Here is a 27,254-nt window from a genome sequence, read left to right as displayed (position 1 = left end):
AACACTGACCACATTTAGTATAGAAAGTTGAGCATGGCACACAGAATCTTCTGTCCCTTTATTTCTCTCCCTTCTGTCCACAAAAAAGCTCAGATTTACACTTTCCTGAGATTTCATCATTTTAGCCCCAGATCTCTCCTCACACCTCCAGCAAATCAGGACAACTCGTTTTTTCCCCCAAAGTGGCTGATCCTACAAAGGAGAGGCCCAAGAGCACCAGCCATGCTCTTACTCATGCTTCAAGGACCCAAGCATTCTCAATCTCCAAGGACAGAGAGGGAACATTTAAGGGGGCAAAAAGGAAGTTCTTGAGTGTTCTGAAAAAACTTCAAAAACTCTGGTCACAGACCCTATTAGACTGATTAACATATCACAGTGTAGGGGAGAGACACCCACAGTTCTTCCCTGGGAGACACGTGGCAAGGTCCTGCACACACCACTTCAGCCACGGTGACACTAACACGCTAGCACAGAATACACTAGCACAGAATACAAGAAAGAACTGGCAAATGAAAGCTTAATGGTAATCCCGAGACACTCTGAAGTCATTCCAGGAATACAGACTCTTAAACTTCCAATTTTATGACTTGAACATCAGAAAATCTAACTCACTGGAAAGATTACTTCAATATCATGCATAGGGTTGTGACAGCTGCTGAGATATTTATTCAAATTCTAAATCATCCTTCTGCCTCCCTTTTTAGGGCACATGATCTCCATTCTTCACCACTTCCAAAAAATATCTTATTTTTCAAACCCATTCATTTATTTAATTACCCTAGCAGTATGCAAATGACACCTGAAAAAATTAATTTCCTATGCAATTCTGCTGCAGGCTTAGCAGTGGTTCTCGACTTTCGAGTATCCTGTAACACAGGGAAAACCAAACATTCTCTTCTGTTTTCCCAAAACCTTGTCACCTGGATCAGTCACTAAGATTCAAGATCAATTCAGGAGTACAATTCAGTGCAACTATGTAAAAGCACTTTGCTATCTACTACCCCCCAGTTACACATGCCCTTCCCAAACCCTTAGTGATGGGGAGTCAACAGAAGCAAAGTTCTAAATTACCAGGAGGTGTCTATACCTATCACCACGGAAAGATTCAAGGTTCTGAACAGTCCATAAAATTTTTCATGCTCACTTCTCTTGCACCTTAAATAAGGAAATCTGTAAAGCAGAGGTCTCTGTGTAAAAAGCAAGAGCCTTACATGTGCCCAGCCCTTACTCAAAAATGCTACTGTCCACATGGATCTGGGAAGGGGACTGGATGGGAAACAGGCAGGTATGTGACAGGTCCCAGCTTAGACACCTGGAACTCCTTCCTAGCCTTGACTGAGTAGTAACTTTGACTGCACACCCCTCATAATGGGGATCACAGAACTCTCATCTTATAGGATGGACAGGAGGACACTCCTACCTCCCACCCCACGGGATTGTTGCTGCACGGATGCCACTTGCTCATTTGGGTCTTCCTTCCATGCCAAGCCCCCACCCCGCCTGTCAGTTTACACACCCACTCTGATAAGGAGGGGAAAGGACTGATGTGCAATAATGAACAAGGGAAGTAAGTGAGGGGTAGGAGAGAACTGACCTGGATTGCCTGGCGGCCCTGCTGGGCATCAGCCAGCAGCTGGATGGTGAGTGTCCGTGAGTCCTGCAGTGCCTCCTGGAGGTAGATGAAGCTGTGACCCCCGTGCCGGCCCACCGTGCACTCGCGGCAGATGGGCACTGAGCAAGTGTCGCAGTACAGGTGGAGCACCTGGGGACAGGAGCAGACAGGCATCAGCAAGGAGATGCAGGATTGGGGGTGGGGTGGTGGTGGTGGTGGTGAGCAACACAGGGGTCCAGGAGAGGGAGCAGTGCAGGCACCAGTGAACACAACTGAAAACATTCACTTCTTTCTTTCCCACTCTCTTCTGCCCCAAATCAAGGGGGGAAAAAACAACCAACTCCCACATTCCAAGCTAGTTTCATTCGCAACCATAACCTGGACCCTCCGAAGGCAATGATGAAATGAAAAAACCCTTCTGGCATGAGAGACATCTTTGCCTCTTAGATTAATTACCCAGAAAAGTTGTAAGATTATGTTGCTCTGGTCTGAGATTGGTGGCCCATAATATCGGAAGAGTCTCTTGCCATCCCAGTCTTTGGGCGCGTAAAGTAAGATTAAAGACAGTATTAATCACCCTCACACCACACACAGCGCGTTTCCATTCTCCCCGTCAAGGAGATTAGCTTGAAGTGCAAAAAGCATGGTCCTCCCAGGCACTCAAGCAAGCTACGGGCTTAAGTTTCTGGAAAGAAGGCAAAAAGCTAGTGGTAAGGTCAGCCAGCTCCTTGCCTTTCTTCTTCCTGCCAAGTTATTCTAAGGAGTTGAACCTGGGAGGCAGCCAGTGCTGACAGACTGCTTTATGTGATGTTTTATATTTCCCTGGGGCCCTGCATGCTGGAGAAGAGAGAAGGGTTGGCATCACCTCCCCTGCCAATAAATGAGGAACTCTCAAGAGTGAAAGTTCCTTGGCACAGAAACTGGGCCAGCCCTGTCGTTGCATCCCTTCATAGAGCAGGGCACTTAGCACCACCCTCTGTAAATGTCTGCTGGATGGCTTTCAAGGGAAGAGCTTAAATTCACCCCTGGTACACCTGAATGAGGGAAAGCCAGCCAACTCTCAACAGGCAGGAAAGCAGTTTCCAAAGGGTTTCTTTCACAACACCCCCAAAAATGTACTTAATCCCCAGATGAAGATAAGGCCACACAGCTATTAAGGACAGAGCGGGGAAGACAACTTGAGTCTTCTGAAGAGCTGATTCCAACACATGTGTGGCACTATCTACCTACCTCACCTGGGGAACAATCTGAACTCCACAGAACACTCACTCTTCACAAAGCACCTTGCCAGGTATTGTGAAGACCAGATATGAGACTCAAGGTGATCCTGCATGGGTCAGAACAGGAGGCGCGTTCTGGCTGAGAAGCAGAGATGGGAGGAGAGCTGTGGGAGACGGAGACAGAGAAGGAAGGAAGGAAGGTCAGAGGTGGCTCCTTTCTACCAAACAGAAAGGGACTGGGGGAAAAGGAGATGGGGCTAGAGGTGAACAGAGTGAGAATGCTGTGTGAGGGTTAAGTTCATGTGTCAATTTGGCCAGGTTATGGTGTCCAGTTGTTTGTTCAAGTGGGCACTGGCCTGATTGTTACCCCGAGGTGAGGCTATTTCCTGGATTTAAATCATTAGTCAGTTGATCGCATCTATGGTGGACATCTACTATCGACATAGAGGAGTGTCCTCATGCAATCAGCTGAAGACCTTAAAGGAAGAACTGAAGATTTCAACATTCAGAAAGAATAATTCCTATCTCTGCTTCAGCCTACCAGCATCTCCTGGAGGAATTCATCAAAACCCAACTTGCAGCCTGCCCTTGCCACTCCCGATGGTCATGGGAGCCAATTCCAAGATAAATCTCAAACTATTTACATACATGAATATACATGTATATCTATCCTGTCGGTTCTGTTTCTCCGGAGAACTCTGACCCCTGACCAATACATGCTACTTCTCTCCTTCTTCAGGACTTTAATTTTATTAACCAATCAAAAGCCTATCACAAAGATTGTCCATTAGGAGATGAACTCCCAACTGGCACAGTCAAGCAAACAGGCTGTTCTATTTGGGATCAATTAACTAACAGGGGTTAGACTCGGGGAACCTTGGCGTTCAGAAACAGGAAGAAGGAAAGATTTTAAGATATTATGTTCCTACTTTTAAAAGAATGATTCAGATACGGCAAGTTTTAGGGACCCTATTTTAAACAAGGGAAAGGTGGTATATGGCTTGTAACTTTATTCTACCAGTTTTATCCACTGCCGTGCTTTTCTAGCAACTAAGTGGGGGTAATTTGCCTTCCTCAAGGCCAACAGCTTTTTCAGGGGAGTCCATTATTTATAGAGAAATCTAAACATATAGACTTACAGAGAACACATAAGCTCAACAAAGTCTAATCTGAGAAGTCTAAACATCAAGCTTACTTTAATAATAACCAAAGATGCTAAGCTGAGAAATTCCAGGACACAGTTGCTTTTCACAACCTGGTGCTAGAGCAATTCTATCAGTTGCAACAACCTAGGCCACCTTCCTTCCCTTTGCTTTCTTCCGTATGGGAATAAAGGGATGAGGACGACTCCTATGTTGACGTCAAGTGTGAAAACCTTCTCTCACAGGCTCCTTTTAAATTAGAATGAAACATGCCTCTGCACCTGAAACGCACCCCCTCTTACTTCTTTCTCCGGGTGGAGTGACTTCAGTCTGTGGGCTCATGCAAAGCTAACAGTCTGAGAATTAAACTGCCCTCGTCTCTCGTCAGGGAGATGGTTTTGTGGTGAGTGGAAAAAACCAGAGGCTGTTAACCTGAGCCTGGCACTCGCTGGCAGTGGGACCGCCCAGTCCACCCAGTACCCTCTCACCCCCGGGCCAGTTGCTACTGTGAAACGCACGGGGTCTGCCTGCGTATCGCTCGGGACCTCTACGACCCCTCAAATCCCAGGGAAACTATCTCGGGGGAGTCAACATCAAGAACCAAACGGCTTTCAAGTAACTCTGGGCTCCAGTTGTGCGTTTCTAAGGAATTAAAGTGACTTTTTTCTGAGTTTTAGATTTGTTGACCTTAAAATATGAAGCCTGGATGTTGTTGGGCACAAGACACCCGTCACTGATGGTAGGTTTTAAAGTATTTGGCAGATTCAGTGGCCAGAGAAGAAATCGGGTAAGTACAGGTGGCGGCAGGCAGGTTTAAGTTGCCTGAAGCCCCAGGCCCAGCTGTGATCACTCAGACACCTCTAAGGTAGGCGTAAGGGGTTCCTGGGCAATCCCTACCCAAGCATCGTTTCACACAGGGTAAGTTCCCTGCAGACACTGTGCTTTTGGAGGGGCCAGTGTTTCTGCAATGACCACGGGAGGGTTGAGAAGAGAAGGGGAGTGGGTAAGAACCACGGCCAGAAGCCTGATGATAAAGCCAAGGGAACAAACCCACACCACTAAAATGGCTACTAAAAATGGGGGGATATGGGGGATAAGTATCAGAGAGGATGTGGAGAAGCAGGATCCCTCCTGCACTGGTGGTGCACACATAAAATGGTGCAGCCATCACAAAAAAACAGTTTAGCAGCACCTCTAAAAGTTAAATAAATATAGAATTACCTTTTGACCTGGCAATTCCACTTCTAGGTATATAACCAAGAATCAAAAGCAGGGACTTAAGCCGATATTTGCACACTGTTGTTCATGGAGGCATTATTCACAATTCCCAAACGATGGAAGCAACTCAAGTATCCCATCAACCAATGAATGGATAACAACATGTGGTTTATACATGCACTGGAATATTATTCAACCGTAAAAAAAGAACCTGAAACAGGACAACATGGATGAGCCTTGAAGATATACCTGGAAGACACCATATTGAATTAAATGAGCCAGGAACAAAAACAGAAGTATTATATGATCTCACTTTTAGGAAATATCTAGAATAAGTAGATATTTATTAGACAAACAGATTTTAGATTACCAGAGATACAGGGTGGGGAATGGGGAGTTAATGATTAATTTTTCAGTTTCTGTTTGGGGTGACGGAAAAGTTTTGTTGATGAATGGTGATGGTAGCACAATGCTGTGCAGGTAATTTACAAGACTGAACCGAATTAGACAGTGGTTAAAATGGGAAACAAAAGTTCTATGCATGTTAGAACAGAACCCCACAGAACTGTACAACACGAAAGAGAACCATAATGTTAACTATGGATTGAGCTGACAATAATTATTGTAATATTGGTTCGGTTGTAATGAAGGTACCACACCGATGCAAAATATTAATAGGAAAACTGATGCAAAATATTAATGGTGGCATATAGGAACTTTCTGCATGGTTTTTTTGTAAACCTAACTGCTCTAAAAAACAAAGTTAAAAAAATAGCTAAGGGGAAGTAAAAGCATAAGCACAATGTGCTTATAAGTAAAAAACCATTAATTTTCAAAAGAATTGTCCCAGAACTTTAACATTAGATCGACTGTTATAAACCTCCTAGCTAAGAGTAGACATAAAATTCTGCAGAAAATTGCATGAAATTTCACACTTTATCTACTTGCATTTTCTAAGATTGAAAAACCACAATTTCTAGAGCTGGAGAAACAAGATCGATGGGTAAGGATGTGCCCGGCATGATTATCTCTGAACCAGCTGTTAAGTTTTAAAATAAAATAAAGGATAAACCGGAGTCTATGCCTTCCATTTAAAGCGCTGTGCAGTGGGTTCCACAGCCAGAAAGGCGGCGGCAGGAAAGGGGTGGGGGGCTGGGAAGAGGTCCTCAGGCGGCAAAAATTCCAGGGCCTGGGGCTGCCTGTTCGGGGCTTCCCGGGCAGATGCGTGGACACGCCTCCCCATCCCCCAAGCCTGGCGACAATCAGGCTGCTCCTGCTGAATGGAGCAGGCTTGAACTCTGACCCCACAAGTGACCACCCTCTTCCCTGCCCCCCGCCTCCAGAATGCCCCACCCACAGCCTTCCTCTCCCAAAATTTCTAAAATACCAGACAGAAACAAAGGCCCAGGAATGTGGGCCCGGGGGAGGAGAAGAGGGGGGAAGAGGTTAAAGAAAAGATAAATAAATAAAAATACCAAATGGGCAGGTTTACCTTAGTGGATGTTTAAATAAAATGCTCTGCTAATGAACAAGATTTTGTGTGTGTGTGCGCTTTTGCGCTCTAGTTTTCATACTACCTGTGGTCCACTGATGAACACACACATCATGGAGGATCCCGTAAGATCGCCACGGGTTTAAAATACGACGACCCAATATCAGTGAAAAGAATAAAGTGAAAGAACGGAGGGGTCTCTGATTACCAAAATGCAGCAACTAAATAAAATACATCATCTGCTGTCCATTTCAGATTTCTACAACATTCCTTAAAATGACGTGAGGCTCTCCCATCCACCCAAGAGGGTCTGGTTTCTCAGGAGGCTTACCTGCGTGTGCCACTCTGGGACAAGAGGGCTCGTTTTAAAAAATAAACAAACTTAAAGGAAAAACATCAAAGCCCGACTTGGTTTGTGAAGAACAGACAGTACACCAGTGGTCAAAACCTGCAGTCCAAGCCCTGGGCAGAAGGCTGGGGGAACAGAAGAGCTCCCTTTTATTCAGGGGCTGGGGATACGGAAGGGTACAAAAACAGTTTTTTAAAAAAAGTTTATTTAGACAAGGAAAGCAAGCATGCATTTCCTAAATTTTTATTAAAAAGTTCCAAAAAAAGCAATTCATATTTTTAAAAAATTCCTAATTTCTCATTTTGTGCTTTCTACTTCTTTATGGAACCTTCCAAAAACATTCTATATATATATCTGAATTTTTAAAAGACAAATGGTAGTACAATATTCTAGACTTTTTTCCTCACTTTTCTGTATTAACCTGGAGAATATTCTGGGTCATTCTGTACAGAACTGCCTGGTCTGAAAGTTTTTAATGACTATGTTGCCATGTGGGTTAACAAAACCTATTTAATCAGTACCCTGGCTGATTTTAAGCTGTTTTTCTGACTATTAAAAAAGAAATCCAAATCGTGCTGCAGCGAATATCCTTGTTCTTTATATATTCCCCAAATCTCAAATTGGTAATATATTCAAAGGCTATATCACCTGACATAATGATGATGGTGAGGGGGGGGTCTCCTTGCAAGCATGGATAGCAAGTCCAAGCGTGGACAGTAACAACTCCCAAATTTAGTAACATCCATCCATGTGGAAAACACAAGTCCCTGTTCTGTTTCCAACGAGACCAAACGTGCATAAAAAGCAGTGGGAAGCCATGCTGACAATGCGGACACACATCACAGGGAGGTGGCGCAGCTGAGAAGAGACCCAGACCCAAAAGAGGAGCTGGCGGGGAAAGGAAGAAGCCTTGTTGTGGTGGGTTCTGCAGACCTAGGACTCAATGCTAAGGAGACTGCCCCAAACCTAAAGGGGGAGGACATGCTGCTTATCAGCAGTGTCTCTAGAGGCCATCCAATGAAGCAAACACAGAGGGCTCAGTATAAATCCAGAATCCCTTTTCTGCAATTCCAAAATCAAAAAAAGCCTCTGGAAATGTGTAAAGCTATTTGGCAGCAAAACCTAAACAGGCATGAAAACGATTTATAATTTACTTACAACATTTATGTGTATTTTTATATATTTCACTACAGAAATATTAATGGTTATTTGGGGTACAGTTACTTAATAAATGTATTATGCACCTTATTAACAACTTTCTGAAAACTGGAATTCCAAACACCAAGGCACACCTGACCCCAAGTGTTCAGAGCTATGCACACTTGTTGTGTACAGAGACATGCAATGCCATCTGTTCAGCACACTGACAGAATAACATTCATTCCCAGGATAAGTAAGAAATACGGAGTTGACACTACCTGGGAGGTAGAGTGTACCCAAGAATAGCCCAAAGGTGGGGATGGGATCAGGAAGGATAGAGGAGCAGCCTACCTGGCCCTAGTCCAAATTTTTAGGCTCTGTGAACAAGGGAAACTTGAAAAGAAGGGTTAAAATCAGAGAGGGACATGGTTAGCTCTAAAGACTTTGGGATCAACTGCAGTTACTGGCGCTTTTGCTACTGTCAGTAGCTCCAAGGGAGAAGTGTAGCTTTATCAGGACATCTGTTTGGCACGCATTCACATAAGGTGTTTTGGTGCTGCCTCCAAAAGCCACAGCAAAAGCTCTTGGTCCTTATTTTTTAGGAGAATGGCTTCAAATTCCCACTGACCATGCTCCCCTGAAAGGTGCCACGGCTCCCCAACACCAGCCAGGCCCATTCTGCAAGGCCTCCCTCCAACTCCACCAGTCCCTCTGCCTGATCACCGGCTCTCGTCTGTGAGCCCCGAGATGGACATGACCCTTCGTGAGGTGGTCCAACTTCATCCGCCTCTGCCCCCACTTTGTGTTCCACACCACCACCCTGTCTGGGGTAGAGGAGACTTTTGCATGCACTGTTCCTCCTCCGTGGAATAATGCTCCCCCAAAGCACAACGCTGTCTTGAACACACAGCTAGACAACATTTCCAAGCTTTTAATATTAATGACCACAAAAATGGCAGTACTATCTTTTTAAAACTAAAACTAAATAAACGAGCACAGAAAATGAGATGAGTAAATTCTGTTTCCATAGCTGAATGCTTTATTTGAATGCTTTAGTCTACCTGCAGATTTGGTAAAAGACAATCAACCCAAATTTTTGCTCACCAGAACTGTCAGAATTACTTTAAGTATGAAAATGAGTTCATCCTGGATGAAAAGCATGTCTCTCTTAACACTGACTCTTTGAAGGAAGATGAAAACTTAGAAGAATGAAACCCCGGGCGGCACAGCACAATGCCTTAAACCAGTTTTGCCAGAGTCACAGACAAAATAGTTTCACAAATGTTTATCACAGCAGCCCTCCTTCTCTCCTAAAGCTGAGGGTACTGCAATAAATCTTGACTCTAGAAAGGGTCCTTCTAAGGCAGGATAGGCTGGTATAATTCAGACGAGGGTTTTTCTCATGATTCTGACCTTACTCAGGGAGCTGCAGTTAAGTTTTTCCAGGAGTAGGAGAAATCCAGGTGCAGAGGTCAGGGCAGGGAAGGGCATGGAAATTCAGGGTAGGAAAAAGGCAAGGACAAGGCACTTCCTGCACTGAGCCCTAGCTGACACTTTTTAGGCATATGCCCGGGCCTGTGAAATCACAAAAGGACACACTTTTAAATTGTAAAAGTATAATCACAAGGTAAGTACACTATAGATGACAATTCCCTCATTATCAGGAGCACCCATCCTAAACCTGACCCCAGGCATGGACTGCAGATGCAGCCCCTAGAGGCACGGCTGGCAGGAAAACCTCGTGTGGACAGCATCCTCCTTCCCACACTCCCTTCTGCCTTCACAGCTGTTGATCCCTCATAAACAATATAATCTCCAAATTCTCATCTGCCTCTGGATGGGGTAGGGGTAGCGGACCCAACCTGCAATGGGTTTATCTACCATTGGACCATTAATTGTTTGCTTCTGCATTTGTCTCCGGGTCAGACTCTGATTTGGGGGCTGAAGCCTTGTGGAGTTATCTTTGCTCGCTATCAACCAACCAACACAAGCCTGAAACACATTCATGGCCGGTCATGCCCACCAAGGCCGGCAGGATCTACAGTCCACGGCCTGGAATTTCTCTTGCTTGTTTTTTTAACACAAACTAGGCCATCTTCTTGACAGTGACAAGTGACACACTTGTGCTTAGGATTTTCTCCAACAGATCCAAGTTATATTATGCAACACTGAGAGATTCTTTGTAATATGCCAGAACCGTGTTTTGGATTGCTGCCTACCTTTAAAAAAAAAAAAACAAAAAACTGCTTACTTACTTAAAAGTGGGGTGTTTAAAAAAAAATCCTTCCAGTAAAAACAAACAAGAACACGACTTTCACATCAATGGATGAGAGACTGTGGAATATCCACACAACAGAACACTATTCAGTAATAAAAAGGAATGAATTATGAATTACTGCTTCATGCAACACAGGCATCACACTGGGTGGGGGAAAAAAAAAGCCAGAATCAAAAGAAGAAACTGTAACAATCCCATTTTTGACAGCAAAACTAATCTTAAGGTGAAAAAAGAGCAGTACAGTAGTTAAGCGTGAGAATGGGGTGAACCGGAAGAATTCTGGAGAATGGGGATGTTCTTTATGTTGGGGTGAGGGGTGGTTACAAAGGTGTGTATAACCGTCAAAATCCAGTGTACACTTAAAACCTGTGCTGTTTTATGGAAATTACACCTAAAGGGGGGAGGGGCCCCTGCCACTGATAACCAGGGGACTACGCTTCGAGCTTAGCCTGGGAGTGGCACATCTTCATGCCTAAGGGCCCAGTAATTATTCATGGAGACCGTAAATGAGTTACTGCAATGGTCCCACATAATTTACTTCTAATTGGTTGCTACCATTCCTTCCACAACGTTACCAGTAGGTGTTATTTTTCTTTTGCCCTCCACTATAAATGTTATCTTAAGTTCTATCTAGCAAGAAGTAAGAATCGACTAATTCCCTGGAGGTTTTGAAGAAATGAGAACCCCGAGTCCGACTTATAACACCACAGGCAGCCAGCGATCACACAAAGCCGTATGAAATCATTAGTGTCCCAGCTGCCGCCCCGGCATGCATCTGACCTCTGATGTACTAATGAGTGGCCCAGGCAGCTTCCAGTAGCAAATAAAAAAGATATGTTCCAACACTGAGATCACTGCTCACGTAAATTATAGATTTTCAAATCAGGCACGGAAAGATAGATTTTGATGTAGATACGCATTCTTCCAGTTGCCTCCAAGGTCGTGAAAGCCAGGCATGATTTTTTAATCTGTCGTGTTCTAGGCAAGTCAGTGGTACTTGTGGGCTGACTTAAAAAAATGGCCTGGCTCTGTAGGTGGCCGTGTAACTCAGTCTTCTCCTCTTAAACAGTGGGCAACATTGTGCACTTGAAACTGTTTTCGCCCCCCTAAAGCAGCAGATGAGGTTTCAATTGCCTGTACGGGCGATCATGTGGACAGGTGGGTTTAACCCATCGCCTGGGAAAAGCCGTCCGGAGAAGAGAAGCAGAAATAAGAACTCAGATAAGACTTAAAACCAGTAACAAAAGGTTTTTAAGAATTACTAGCTAAGTTTTCTCCCTTCAACACAACATAATAAAAGTGTCCTTTTCCTCCCCACTCCAGCAAGCTGTGTCACCGTGAGTAGCTGGACTCCTAACTGATGGCAACGCTGAACTAGCAGGGGAAGAACGCACTCCTCTCTCAGGCCCTGCGTTGGTCTGCTGCCCTCTGCCTTGGCTAATGGTGGTGATTCAGAGTGTTTATGGCAAGAAAGGTCCCATCTTGGCCTTCTCAATGGGCCAACATGTAGGCAACCTGGTGGTCCAGAGCTGCTGACCTTACCAAATACTGCCCTATAAATCAAGATTAACCAACACTTACAAGAAATTTGTCTTAATTCAGAATTATTGGGGAGGAAATCCCAGGAGACAGTAGATGGTGCAGTCTCCCCAAATTCCCTTAATGCCAATAAGTACCCACTCCCCAGCAGGAGGACGCCGAGGCTCAGGTGGGGCACCCACGGGGGGATGTGTCTCCAAGCCTTTCACAGCACCTCCCCAAAGTGCCCCCAATCAAGGAGATAACAAGGAGGGCATTAAAGACAGAAACTGGCTGGATATACTCTTGAAGAACCTTCTTGCCCCCGATAGCCCAGGAATCACCAGGTGCATGCTAAATGGTTTCTCTGTGAGTAAAAGTCAAAATGAGCAACAGCAAGAGCAAGAGGGGCTCAAACCAAGACTGTAGTGCAAAGGAAAGGCCTCTGTTTTAAAGCCCCTTTAGAGTTTGTTAGGTAGTCTGTCTAAACCCTGCCTCCGGTCCAGTGGGAAACATTGCCCGCTGACAGGTCCACAATGACCCCAGGCTAGGAGACCAGCTTTAAAGAGCTGCCCTGAGATGAAAACAACCTGTCAACCACACCTTAAGGAAAAGTCATGCCCACACCAGCTCTCAGGTCTGGTCCTGTGATTCAGGGAGTTACTGGGGGGGAGGGGGGTCCTGCCAGAGCCAGAAAGGACTCCCCACCACCCCAACCCAGCCCCAAGTCCAAGCTGAGAAACCCAAACGAGACCTTCTCCTATCAGCGACCCATGGAGTACAAGATGGGGCAGTGAGGCAAAGCTACAGAACGAAAACAAAAAAGTCAAGGAATCTTAGATTAAGAACCATTAACCTTTTAAAGGTCTTTAAAAAAAAAAAAGGGTGTGGGAACAGAAATCAACTTCAGTGAAGGGTGGACTAGATAGGCAAACCAGAAGAAACTGGTTAAAGATCCAGAGGGCAAGTTGCCCTGGCGAAGGAGGGATCAACCTGTGCAGAAATCATACCAGAGAAACAGATAAAACCCAGGAACTGCAAAGGATCCAATTTAGCCACCACCCAAGGAAAGGAAGTTTACCCACCAGTGTGCACAGCTACAGCTTTTCAACAACTGCATTCTCAGAGAAGCAGTAATTGCAAAAGGAGTTGGCAAAAAACAAGTAAAATGCCCCTGGCAAAATCAGGGAATCCTGACCCCCAGGCCAGCAGGATTTCAGCCGGGGAAATGCTAACTAAGTAGAATAGATACACAATCAGAAGACAGAACAAAGTTTGGGAACATTGCAGGTAAAAACCAGGAGTCAGTTAGGAGGTAGAATGATACAGACTTTCTGGAGGACAGTGGGGTGGTTCCACACGAAGCTAAGTATTTGTGGGTGCCATAAGGTCCTGCAACCTCATTAGGGGGCATTTACTTTGAGGATCTGAGAGCAGGGACATGAATGGACAATTGCATACTGGTGTTTATGGAGGCAGTATGCATGATTTGCAATGGGTGGAGGTGGCCTAAGGGTACATTGACTGAGGTACAGAATGAACTGCTGTGTGTGCAGACAATGGAATACTGAGCAACTGCGAGGAGTGAAGCTGTGAGACACACAACAAGGTAAATGGAACCTATCGAGACATTCTGGGTGAACTACGCCAGAAACAAAGGCAAACACTATGATGGTTCACCAATATGGACTAACTACAATGTGTAAACTTAAGAACTGAATCTTAGAACACAGCCTAACAGAGGAATGATTATTGTAATAGTCCCTAGATGGTAAACTCTTAGAGCAGTCAAATCTATTCCTGAATTGCAATGGCTAGCTACAAACTCTGAGATGCTGATCCCTTTGTGCATAACTTGATTGGTCTCTGGAACACTGGGTATCTGTGTGACACCTGAAACTCAGAGCTAGAACTTGGCAGATATGAATGTATTAGAATATACAGCAACTGTTAAAAAAGCTGAGTCCAGATTTCAACTAGAGATATGAATGAAGCAGATATGGTTAGGACTAGGGCAGATCAGGCCAAAGGGTAAAGGACAATACTGACTGCGTTTTAAAACCTCAAATTCCATGTGACACCAAGGGAAGAGACTGGCTAGTTGGTGCAAAAGCTATATTTCCTAAACAATTTAACTCATACAGTTTGTTCAAATACCATAATTACATGGAACTTTTAATAGGAAGTGAGACCTGGGAGGTTTACACACGTTAGTGTGAAACAGCAACACATCCCAAACTAATTCGGGCAGAGAAGAAAAACATATATGCGGTGGCCCCTTGAAGAGCCGGGGGGGGGGGGGGGGGAATGCAGGTGTTGGGCTTCCTCACCTGGATTGCTGCTGATTTTCTCACAAACATTGGAGACCGGCTGTTTGATGTGCCGAGCCCTCTATCAGGACTTGCCCTTATGAAGCTCCTTTCTGCAAAGGAGAGGCTAAACCTGCTTTTAACTGTGCCTAAGAGTCTCCCCCTGAGTACCTCTTTGTTGCTCAGATGTGGCTCTCTCTCTAGCTAAGCCAACTCAGCGGGTGAACTCACTGCCCTCCCTGCTAAGTGCGATCTGATTCCCAGGGGTGTAAATCTCCCTGGCAACGTGGCATATGACTCCCGGGGATGAATCTGGACCAGACCCCATGGGATTAAGAACATCTTCTTGACCAAAAGGGGGGTGCGAAATGAAACGAAACAAAGTTTCCGTGGCTAACAGATTCCAAATGGAGTTGAGAGATCACTCTGGTGGGGATTCTTATGCATTATATAGATAACCTATTTAGGTTTTAGTGCAGTGAAATAGCTAGAAATAAATGCCTGAAACTATCAAACTAAAACCCAGTAGCCTTGACTCTTAAAAATGACTGTATAGCAATACAGCTATACAGCTTTACAGCAATACAACTATACAGCTATACAGTCTTTACAGTTTTGACAGTGTAACTGTGAAAACCTCGTGGATCGCAGTGCTTTTATCCAGTGTATGGATGGATGAGTAGAAAAATGGCAACAAAAAAACTAAATGAAAAACAGGGTGGGAGGGATGTGATTTGGGTGTTTTTTTTTACTTTTTTTTTTTTTTTTTTTTTACCTTTTTTATTCTTTTTTTCACTTTTTCCGGTACAAGGAAAATGTTCAAAAAATAGATTGGGGTGATGAGTGCACAACTATATGATGGTACTGTGAACAACTGACTGTACACTTTGGATGACTGTATGGTACGTGAATATATCTCAATAAAAATGAATCAAAAAAAAAAACAGGAGTCAAATTCCTCTTCAGAAGTCTGAATTCCCAGTATCATTCAAACATTACTTTTTTCCATTTTAGAGAAAATGATGGTATTAAATGAAAAACTCTCAGATGCACCATTTTCAGAAATTCCACCTCATCTCATCCCAACAACGCTGGAGTGAGGTTCCTCTTTCAACTGGGCTGTTCAACAGAACTCAAGAAGAGAAGCAGGAGGCCCACTCCCCTGTCTCAGCCCTCCACTTCTGCACTTCAAAAGTGGTTAGGGGCAAACAACCTTCCCCCTCCCTCCCTAAGCAGAATCCCAAGGATAAAGTCTTGAGCTCAAAAATAGGGGAGAACATGTAGTTACACACTCAAAATAATTAAAATGTTCATAGCAGCATTTTTCACAACTGCCAAAAGATGGAAGCAATCCAAGTGCCCATCAACTGATGAATGGATACATAAAATGTATATATGCACAATGAAACATTACTCAGCCCTAAAAAGGAATGAAGTCCTGATACACATGACAACATGGATGAACCATGAAGACATCATGTTGATTGAAATAAGCCAGACACGAAGGACAAATATCCTATTATCTTACTGATAGGAAATAATTAGAATAAGCAAACTCATAGTCAGAAACTAGAATATAGGTTAGCAGGGGCCAGGATGGGTGCAGGGAATGTGGACTTAATGCTGAACTGGTACAGAGTTTCAGTTCAGGGTGACTGACAAGTTTTGGTGACAGATGGTGGTGATGGTACCACTTCATTGTGAATATAATTAAAAGCACTGAATTATAAATTTGACTGTGGTTAAAAGGAGGAATTTTAGGATGTATATATGTTACTAGAATAAAAATTAAAAACAAAAAAATCATAGGCCTAGATAACACAGAGAACCCTAATGTAAACTATGGACTCTAGTTAACAGTATAATTATAATATGGTTTTATCAATTGTAGCAAAGATACCACATAAATGCAAAGTGTTATTAATAGGAAAAACTGTGTGTGTGAGGTAAAAATTTGCATGATTTTTCTGTAAACCAACAACTTTTCTAATTAAAAAAGAGACAGAGAGAAGCCACCAGACCTGTTAGACTGGGAAAAGAAAATTCACAAGTGCTGAGCTGGTGAAAACAATCAGATGGTATCGGTTATGTAATCTAAGTTTTCAGATGGAAAAATAAAGGAGTAGAAGAATAACCCTTAAATTGGTCTCCATTTGGGTCCTGACATTCCTGCATCAAATCTTGTGTATTTTGACTAGCACTTAAATCAGGAAGAAGGAGGAAGAAATCTAAATATCTGGCTGTAATGCATTCTCAAATTGGCGTTTGGGGGCTCTGGCCCCTTCTAGCTTTTCTTTATTAGTCCTATTGCACCTAAAACCAGAAGGGCCTTCTCCATGCTGGCTTGAGAGTCTCAGGTTGATCCGTGTCCACTTTCTTCTGGTCAGCTGGGGGGAAATTCTGAGGTTTCCTGATATTTGCCCTTGGGGGCCTTCAAATTCATCCATTTTAGGAACAATTCTTATACTAGGCCTGCATCAAGATGGTAGTCTCTGAGGCCATGATGGCCTTACCTACTTGCTGTGCTGTATTTACTGAAAAGTTTTTTTAAAACTATTCACTCTGTTAAAAGCCCCAGAAGAGTTTCAACCCCAAAAGCTGCTGAGTCTACTGGAGGAGACCTCCAACCTGTTGGTCTGGGGAGGTCCAGGTTATGCATGCTGTCCGGGAATTACGTTGAGAGCAACCCCCTCACTCTTAAAAATGGCTTGGTTGGGAATATAGTGCTGTCTCCCAGCTAGATGTGCTCAGTAAGAGAAATGGAGAAATAAAAAATACATGTGAGCAGAGAGGAAAGATCACCATCCATAAGCTGTGCAAAGTGCCTCTCTCCACAGGGTTTTGGGAGGGTACTTCCTCACGCTCCTAAGATCTGTAACTCACAACCAGTGCATGGGCATCAGTGTGGTCACACAGTTAGGTTCAGGCAGGAAAATCAGAAATGGCTTCCAGGAGATGAAAGATTCACAAATCCAGTTAAAAAGGACAGTCGGACCAAAGTAGCACACAGTCCTTAGCCAAGGGAAGGGGAAGAATCTGGAGTAGCCTTGGAGGGAACTGATAACCGGGGGAGTCAAGGGGAGGCTTCCAAGCAGGGGTTTAAATGGTAACTGGTGACCTTGAGGGGACAGAGATGTGTTGATTATTCCAGTTACAGAGACAGGAAAGGGGGCCAGGGCACTTTAAATGCATTGTACTGAGAGGAGTCGGAAAAGGCTGGGTTCAAATATTGACACGATTCTTCTCCAGCTCTTCTGGACAAGTTGGTTCACTGAGCTCGTTTCTACCCATAAAATGGAGAGGTGAAAAAAAAAATGCATAAAATCTAAACGTTGTAACAGAAAGGAGGGGGGTGGCGGCCATCCTCTGAGGGTTCCAGCCTGGTAGGTAGGTGGGAAAACAAGTGAAATCAAATTCCAGGAACATGTTTGCAAGGTGGACCGATAATGGGGCTATAAAGCCATTCAAACAGACTTCTGGACCAGTGTTCCTGAAGGCTGTTATTTTGTTTGCGCACCAAAAAGAATGTCAAGATTGGGGAAAAGTGATGATGTGAATGATGACCCCTGGGCCATCCACAACTGCCTGTGAGGGCCACAGTGCCTGCCAAGCCCAGGGTTCCACAAGACCTCGCAGGCCAGTCACATCGGCCTCTCTCACCCCCCCCACCAAGAGATGTCCTATTTTTAACATGAATTCCCAATACAAGCACATTTATTTACTGCACCATGCTTGCTCCAAGTCCTTGCCCTCAAACAGGTTACAGTCCAGTAGAAGACATGATTGGTGTAAGGCCAGTAATAACAGGGTAGGGGGAGAAATCAGAAAACACTGGGTTATAATCCCAGCAGACTTCCTAGAGGAGGGGAAGTCTGAGCAGTCTAAAATTACACACAGTATCTGAAGGGTAGAGTGAAAGTTTCAGACAAAGATGACTATTGGGGGCAAAAAGCAAGGTGCCGTCTTGCTCTTCCTGCCAAAGCTGGCCCTGCTCAGGATGGGCCTGTGGGAGACGAGCCACCTTTGGGCTCCTTTCCTCTATGCCATGTGTTGTTGTCACTGTGCCCATGATGCTCAGCACCCCTCCTCTCCCCATTCTCCAATTAAAAGTTTCAGCTTATACTGGGTCCCTCAAGAGCTCATTCCTACTCTCTCCTTCTCAACCAGGCCTTTACTGCTATGTTTCCCCACACAACCCCTGTCACTGAACTTGAACTGAGTCCCTTCGGGAAATCCTTTCTCCCCCAGACATTCCTGAGCCTGCAACATTGTCCAGCCTCTCTCCAGACCACCAGCAGACCTGGGACTTGATCCCTGGGGTCTCCCTGCTTCTAGCATTGCTGACTTACAGTCTCTTCCCTGTGCAGTGGCCAAAATGGGCACTCCCCGCCCTCCTTAAAAATCCTCCCTGTTCCCGGGCCTAAGAACCAGGCCCTACACACCCTGCCCCATGGCTCACTCCCTCAGTTCATTAAAGTCCCAATACCATCTCCTCAGAGAAGCCCATCCTCCCCACCCCCCGAACACAGCACAGGTCCACTTCACCTCCTTTCTCTTGCCACAGAACTTTGTGCCACCTGAAAGTTGCATATCTGCTGGTTTACAGTACTGTCTGTCTCCCCCCTAGAATGTAAGTACTGCAAATACTGGGACTTTTCTGTCCTGTTCATTGCTTCTTTCCTAGCATCTAGCAGTGGCTGGCACAAAGATGCTCAATCAGTATTTGGCAAATAAAGGAATGAACAAAAAAAATGAAGGCACTCTATTAAGGGGTGTAGTTAGCAATGAATCCCACCAGGAGAATAAAAATTGTGTCTAGAGAAGCCCATTGCTCTGTTAGCAGTTCTACAGCAGATCTCCAGAGTGATGAACTGAGAAGTGCTGGGTGTCTCCGTAGAGAGCCCACGGGTAACAACCAGAGGCTGACCCTCATCTTGTTTAGGAACCACTCTGCAGAGGAAAACCGTGTTCCACAGCTTGCAGTTCTCAAATCATTAAAAGAAATTCAGGTTATAGTAGGGAAATCCAGTTTCTATTGCCAAGGATGATATCTGGGTGAATCTATGGACTTTTCCTAGAAAAGCCACTTGTTTTCTACAGCCCAGCCCGGCCCAACCTCCAGAAGGCCACAGCCCCAACCCATAAAAAGAAGAGCTGAGTCCTGTCTATAGAATCCTGAGAAATTATCAACAATGAAAGCATCATTCTTATTTTATCTATTAAAAACTATAAACAGAACTTTTTACTGAGTTGGAGCTGAGAGCAGAAGGGTTTCTTCAGTTAGATAATGCCTTCTTTTGTCTTTGAGTAAGGCCCAGGAATGACATTGGGACACTGGCAAAAGTTCCTTCCTAGTTCTGTTAACAGGCAATTCCATCAAAATTCAGTTCATGGATTCCATTCCAGATCCTTTACGTCAGGTAGTGGCCGCAGGAGAGAGTCAGAGGACCCGAGGCTGATTGCAACCTCTCAGAGCCTCCCTCAGCAGCCTACTTCATAACCACGTGAACTAGGTGCCTCTCCAGAAACTATATAGGAGCATCTTTACTGAAATATAAAGGATGGAATATAAACCCCCAGTGAGCTCTCAAAGGGGCCAACCCCAAGTCTCCTTTCAGTGGGGTCTCCACAGGCCACCAACTCTCCCCCACAGCTGACAGTTTGTTTATTCTCAGGAAAAAGAGAGGATATCCCTTCACCAGTAAACAAGAGCCCTTACAAGATGTGCCTTTATATGCTCAAGCCACCTGGAATGAGGCACTTCCTTAAAAATACAGGTGCTTAATGGTAACAGTTTGAGACTGGTTACAGCATATAATGGGCAATCATTAAAAAGAGAATGCTTGAGACTCAGTGAACTCTAATACACATTACTATGAAAAAAATAAAGAATGGAATGATGTATAGCATGCTACTATTTGTGTAAAGAAAGAAAAATATATACAAGTATGCCTTTCTAACCAAAACTACAGTGAAGGATACCTGTTTGTGCTCCTATGTCATAGACTACTGTGTACTTTTCATCCCACACCAAACTAGCGAGTGTTTGTGTGATGCTTAGAATGATACTGCAAATACCTTTTGCTATTCTTTTCACCTTCCTAAATAGTTGCTGTTAAACTACACTTTTAATTACTGTTTATACTAAATAACTAACACCAGACATTAATTATATAATAACATGAAAAAAACAGAATGCAAGTATTCACGGTATGAATTTAACTAGGGAACGGTGGGGGAGAAGATGAAGGGGTCTTTCTTTTTCTAATGCAATTTCACTGAGACAGATTCACACATCATACAATCCATCCAAAGTATACAATCAATGCCTCACAGTATCATTGATTAGTTGTGCATTCATCACCACAATCAATTTTAGCACACTTTCATTACTCCAAAAAAGAGAATAAAAAAGAAACCCAAAACATCCCATACCCCTTAACCCCACCTAGTATTGACCCTTAGTATTGGTATGGTACATTTGTTGCTGTTGATGAAATACTAAGATTTTACTGTTAACTCTAGTCCACTGTTCGCAATAGGTACATTTTCCCCAGATACCCCTCTATTATTAACTCCTTGTAATAGTGCCATACATTTGTTCTAGTTCATTAAAGAATTTTTTAATATTTGTACTGTTAATCACAATCAACGTCCACCACAAGATTCACCATATTATACACTACCATGTTTTAACCTCTAGCTTTCCTTCTGGAGACAAGGAGGAGATGATGAGGTCTTTTTTTAACAACACCAAAAAAAAAAAAAAAAAACCATAGAAGATAGAATGATTTACCAAATTGTTAATAATTATCTGTGTTAGGACTGGCAATTCAATTTTCCATATTTTCTAAGTTCCCACAGGGTATATAGAGAGGGCTTATATGAAACATAAAGCGCTCTTACAAGTTTTATTTACCAAGCTTTGTCAGACCTCAGAGGAATTTAACAATGGCAAACATTTCTATAAGTGCTTACTAGTTAGGCCCTATTCCGTGCAACCTAATATGTTAATCCTCACCACAACCCTATAGAGGAGTTACTATTATCATTCCCATTTTACAGATAAAGAAACTGACGCATGGAAGCCCCCCCCAAGACACAGCTAGAAAAGTGGCCGAGGGCCAGGCTGCAGAACCCAGATAGTAACTACTGGCACGGCTGCCTCCACACTCCCACCCCCACTGTCTTTAAAAACTCACTTCTACAAACTTCTGTGGACCAGCTGGGCTTTTGTAACCACTACCCTGGGGCAGAGGCATTTTTACCTGTGTGTCACCAACCACTGCTTCCATTTTTGTATCAATTTCCAACAACAACCCTCAATGGCTCCCTGTTGCCTAAAGGTCAAGAATAAATTCCTTTCCTGTTTAACATGCCTGACTTTAATCATACACTTCCTACGACTCCCCAAAATGAACCTCTGGGCCGCTGCTCTTAAGTCCTCCCCTTTGAGGGCCCCACCCCCTCCTAACCCTTAGTAAGCCTCTTAACCTTCCTCTATATTGTATTTATTTGAGCCACTCATCTTGGCTCCTAATATCTCAAATTTATACACTTCCCCATCACGCATAACCCAGTACTGGACATACAGAAAAAACTATTTATCTGCCTCACAACCCCCACTCTCTCTCTGGTCAGGGGGAAGGAACACAGCCCTCAACGTCCTTGTCCAGGATGTGCCCCCAGGGGCTCGAGCTTAGGCCATGACACTGTCCCTGTCCCTAATTTCACTCATGGCCCCACAATTCAAAAGGCTGCCCCCAGGGGGTCTGTGATCAATTTAGTCCAAGGCTTGGGCCAATCATAAAACAGTTGTGCCCAAGATGGCAGCTGGCCCAATACAGAGGCTTTGTTTCCATAGGTTCCCCCAGGCTCCAGCAAGAGGGTTCCAGGAACATTCTCTCTCCCGCTCAACGGCTTCGTGCTACTGAGCAACACAAAGAGGACAGAAAATCCCCTCCCCTGCCCCAAGAGAAACTGTTCCTATGCCTGGGTGGTAAAAATTAGTGTTCCTTTTTTTTCTCCTATTTTGCAATGTTGATATACTCTCCAGACTCTTATTCTGTGTCCTGAAGTAAGTTTTCTATGATTAATGTCATACAAGAGGTAATTAAAGCAAAACTGCCTCACCCCTCTCAAAGCTGCCAACTCTCCCATTGCTATCAAGAATAGTAAGAAAAGACAACTTGCATATTTAGCTGAGTTGATTCAGTTGAGGAAGGTATATGACCAATCAATTTCACATATGCTATAGTTATTGACTCACCCAGCTCTTTGCTAATTGTAGCCTGAAATTGAAATCTCACAATCACTTAGCAATTTAAAAAAAAAAAGGATGGGGGGTTGTTGAGACCTAACACTCATCAGAAAGAATAAACTTTCTCCCATTCCCCCCAATTAACTTTGCCAAACAAAGTTTAACAATGCCTGCGTCGGACTAACACTTCCAGTCACATTTTGGAATACAGCTTTGTTCAAGTCTGCTCACAGGAGTTCTTAAAGGGGGTGGGGAGGGGAACACAGAGGCTTGTTTAATTTTTTTTTCATTTTATGTATTTTAAAAGAATAATCTTTTTTATTAAAAAAAAAAAACAAAACCCACACCTCAATTAGAATGGGGTGGTGGGCAGGGGTGGAGAAATGACGTGAGATTTCAGGATCTGATCAATGCAACATGTTAGGGGCAGAGCACAAGGTCAAAAGGAAATGATTAATCCCATAACAGAAACGGACGGATGGGGCTGGGAATGGCTCCCCAACAAAACCCCTACTAATAAGTAGGTCAAAAGATAAGCCTGTTTGGCAGGGTTCTCTCCCTCCAACAGTACTCAATATTTCATCTTAATACACATTTTCTAAAATCCCAAAAAAATGATGTCTACACAAGCTAGTTTTCCTTAGAGGTTATTTTTATTTGCCAAGTACATTCTGGTTGTTGCAAAAGGGGGTCCAGAATTAAGCAAGAGGGAGAATGACTCTAGTCATGTGGATGACTAAGGCATTCTATGATGATTTCCAATTACTGGTGGGAACAGTAATGGGGTGGGGAGGTGGGGGGAATATTTTAAGCCTATTTAAAAGGAATTACCAGTCAAGACATACAATATCCCTTTGAAATGATATGACATCAACACTCTTTGAAAGTACATAAATAGGTCAAATACAAGAGGAGGGGGAGAGGAGATGCCTTGCAAAAATCTTTGGGAAACCATTTTCCTCTTAGCCCTTTCCCTTCCTCATTGCTTGCTTTTAGAGAGAGACATAAAAATTCATGTTCCCAATTAATTATGCAAATTTACCCCTCTAATCACCACATCCTCCTACACAAAAACCAGATCTGCAGGAACACAGGCCTTTTAAACAAGCTCACAACTGCAGCAACACCTTTCTAGCAGAGCAAGACTGGATGTACTTCACAACCATTGGGGCTAGGTGGAGTTTTGTTCTGCTTTTAAAAATTCATGCTAATGGTCACTTGTTTTTTTTTTTGAAAGGCACTGAAAACATACCCCAAGAAAGCTCTGAGCCACAGAATCTCAAAAGATGGACGCTGTGCAAACCCCAGGACCCAGCAGTCCCTCAGTTTGTACGCACAACTGTGGATGTGCACAATGTTCCGGGGAGAAAGTCTACAATCGCAAAGATACTCCAAGGGGTCCCTGACTGTTAGTAAAACAAGAATCTATACCAGCACCCTCAATTGCGCCACCCCACCAAACAAAAAAAGGAGGAGGTCCGTTTGGCCAGGCAGAAATAATTTAGGAAGGATTAAAAGTATCCAGACTCCTTTCTCCATCCTTGCTAATTAAATATTAGTCCTAGGGAGAAAATGGCAATGTCAAATTTATAATCTAAAGGGGACCCTGGCTCTGCCTTCCCTATGAACGGGTATTTAAACATCAAGATTCTGTGCTGCCTTGCAGGGTCAGGGTTCCTTCTGACTCTGTTCATTCAAACTGCAGGTTTTCCAACGCGTGGCTTTAATTTAAATTGCAGTTATCGTGCCTGACTTCCCCTTTCACCTCCAGCTCTCTGCTTAAGGCCTCCCTGACCTCCCAGGATCAGAATCACCAGGATCCTGTTTCCTAAAACAGGAGAGGCCTTAAAAATCTTGCAGCCCTGATGTCCAGGAGTCTCCTGTGGCATTTGGTGTAACCATCAGATGCTGAAGAAGCGAGCGACCCGCCCACAGCTGGGTGGCCTCCAAGAACATTTTCCAGTAAAACCAAATGGGAGCATCTTTTCCCACATTCATGATGCAGCCCAGTGAAGTTCACTGGGGCTTTCTTTTTTTCCCCCCTTTTAAGTTTTCCTGCGACCTCGCATCCCTGCTGCTCCCTAACCAAGAGGACTGTCCCAGTGTACAAGTTCCACCTCACCTTTGTTCTCTGGCCTGGTCACCGCCCCAGGTTTCCTCCAGCCGACCAGGACTGGGAACCAAGCGGCAAAAATGAAGTGGTCTATGAAGCAGCATCAGGCATTTAAAAACTGCCTGGTGATGGGAAAGTAATTCATGGATGAGGAAAGTTGTGTTTTTAAGCTTCATTTCCTGGAAGGAAGCATGAAAAGCAGCAGAATTTACAAATATGAAAGAATAACAAATAAGGGGGGAAAGAATTAACAAAAACCAAAGTGTGTGATGCTCCCCAAAGATCTGCTCTTCTTTCCTGGCTGCCCCTGACCTTTCCAATAGCCCCATGACCCTATGACTCATGCACCCAACCCCTCCAGGGAAAAGGTATGGTGTCAGGGGTAGAAGAGAGAGGACCAGCTGACTGCTGGAAAGAAGATAAGAGTTTATGAGCCAGACCTGTGGAACTCCTTTGGCAGGATTCCTCCAGATTCCTCCAGATTCCTCCGACCTGCAGAACCAAGAGGACACAGAGAGAAACAAGCACTGGGAGAAGTAGCGCCCTACCCTGGGGTAAACAACTGTCAAAACTCACAGAGCATTTCATATCTATGCATGTTATGATGTGTGCAGTATACTATTAAAAAATAAATCTTCTGAGGTATGTACTTCTCATTATCCCTACTGAACAAATGAGGAAACCAAGGCACAGAGAGATTAACTAACTTGCACAAGGTCACACAGCCACTCCTGTAAGTACCACCAAACATATTACTTCTGAAATGTGTCCTCCCACAACTAAAAAGGAAAAGAATAAAGCCCCCTACTGAGATTGAGCAGACTCAGAAGTCACTGTGGGAGGGGGTCAGCACAATCATTTGAGGAAGGGACCCACCTTCAACTGAGCACAAAGCTGGGATCATAACAGGTACCTGATATATACTTGCCAAATGAAGTCAGCTACCCTGAATTATCTCACTTAAAATGCACACCTCATTTAAATTGCACAATAAGCAATAATCCCATCCCCATTTTACAGGTGGTGTAAACTGAGGTTCTGCCCAGGTCACATGGCTGGTATGCAATTCAATCCAGAAACCTCATGAAAGACACCAAGTCCCTTTATTCTCTCCGAAACCTGGGCATGTTAATATTATTAATCCACACTACACACAGCTGGTTTATAATCTCCTAATTGCTCAGTTACCTAGTGCTCACTGCTTTAAAAAAAGGTTTGTATCTGCGAGTAACCCCAAACTCAAAGCTCCCTATAAACCCACTTGAGTGTGCCAAAAGCAAAAACACTGATTCATAAAAGAGCTGTTTTATAGCCAAGATTTAAAACTAGAAAGTACTGCAAAGCTGGGCCACCACAAGACTTCCCCAACATAGTGGGCCAGGTGGTCTGAGCTGTGCAGCAGGAGGAAGGAGAGACCCCAAAAGCTGTAGGAAAAGCTGTCAGCAGCTGCATTTTTCTTCTGCCCTCTTTGCCAAGGCTTCTGGAGATTCCTACACATTTACAATTTTTCATGGCTCCTCCAAGGCCAGGCTGCATCAGAAGTAATTGAGGTCTGGGCCACATTTCCACCCAATTTATCCGGGCAGTGTGACTCAGTAGCCTGGCTTGGGTCTGGGGAACAGAGCCACAAGCTCAACATCTTAGTTTTGTCTTTAAAATTGCTGTACCCACCCTCTCCACAGCACAGTACCAGCAGTTTTAATACAATCTTCAACTAAAAGGACACTTAAAGATTGTATGTTATGTGAATAAAATTGCATTTAAAAAAAAAATGGACATTTGGGGAACTAGTCCCTATTTGTACTGTGAAAGGTGAGTTACTCCTTCTCCCACATGTTGGAGGCTAAAGGGATGGGGGAAGTGACAGGGGACGTGGATTAATTCAAGGTGGTCTTTGCCACTGGAATGGTGCATAGGAAACAATTAAGACACAGGGGAAGAAGAGAAATTTATTTCTTGACTCTTCCAAGGTAACACAGCGATGATAAAAAATAATAATAATATTGGGATACAGCACCATATTAAACCGATAAATTTTCCAAGGAAGCACAAAACAGTGCAATTCTAAAAGGATTATTTCTCAAGACAAAATCTGTTGGGTGTGCACTGTGCTTCCCTAGACAGCCTCTGGCCACTCGGGGAGGAAGGTCTGGTCTGGGCTTCTTTTTGGGGTGCTACAATCATTTCCCCTCACTCAGCAAAAGAATGGTCCATCCTGCACATCCCAGGAGCTACCTGGGACCCACTGCTTGCAACCTCTTGGCAGACCCGAGTGCCTGAGCAGGCCCTGCGGTTTCTGTGCCTGAGAGACAGGTATCTGGAAGGCCTCCAGGTGGCCCCAGAATGGTTTGATATGGATAGAGATGATGCCAACTGGCAGCAAGACAAGAAACTGAAGACCTGGCCAAGGATGCAGCCTCGCCCTTTGGCAGCTGTGTACAGTCCCAGAGCAGCTAACCTAGTTCCAGCTGCCTTTGTTTGTGGTCGAGTTCTGCATGCAACAGCTTTGGGGAGATTCACTCACATTCAAGCCAAAAAAACTCAGTCTTCATTAGCCTGGCTAAATTGGATTTTCATCTCAACAGCATTAAGATTGGGGAACT

At 44.0% G+C, this 27,254-nt stretch overlaps 1 protein-coding gene across 1 annotated transcript in view; it reads right to left on the bottom strand.

Moving 5' to 3' along the window:
• TRIM71 (tripartite motif containing 71) overlaps window positions 1-27,254 on the bottom strand; it is a 66,202-nt gene that overhangs the window by 17,327 nt on the left and 21,621 nt on the right. Inside the window, exon 2 of the mRNA XM_037828554.1 lies at window positions 1,595-1,762. Coding sequence (XP_037684482.1) covers window positions 1,595-1,762 — 168 coding nt within the window. The remainder of the gene's footprint in view (window positions 1-1,594; window positions 1,763-27,254) is intronic.

This window comes from Choloepus didactylus, chromosome 1 (genome assembly GCF_015220235.1).
Source record: "Choloepus didactylus isolate mChoDid1 chromosome 1, mChoDid1.pri, whole genome shotgun sequence".
NCBI classification, from domain to species: domain Eukaryota; kingdom Metazoa; phylum Chordata; class Mammalia; order Pilosa; family Megalonychidae; genus Choloepus; species Choloepus didactylus.
This window is presented reverse-complemented; position numbering and strand designations above follow the sequence as displayed.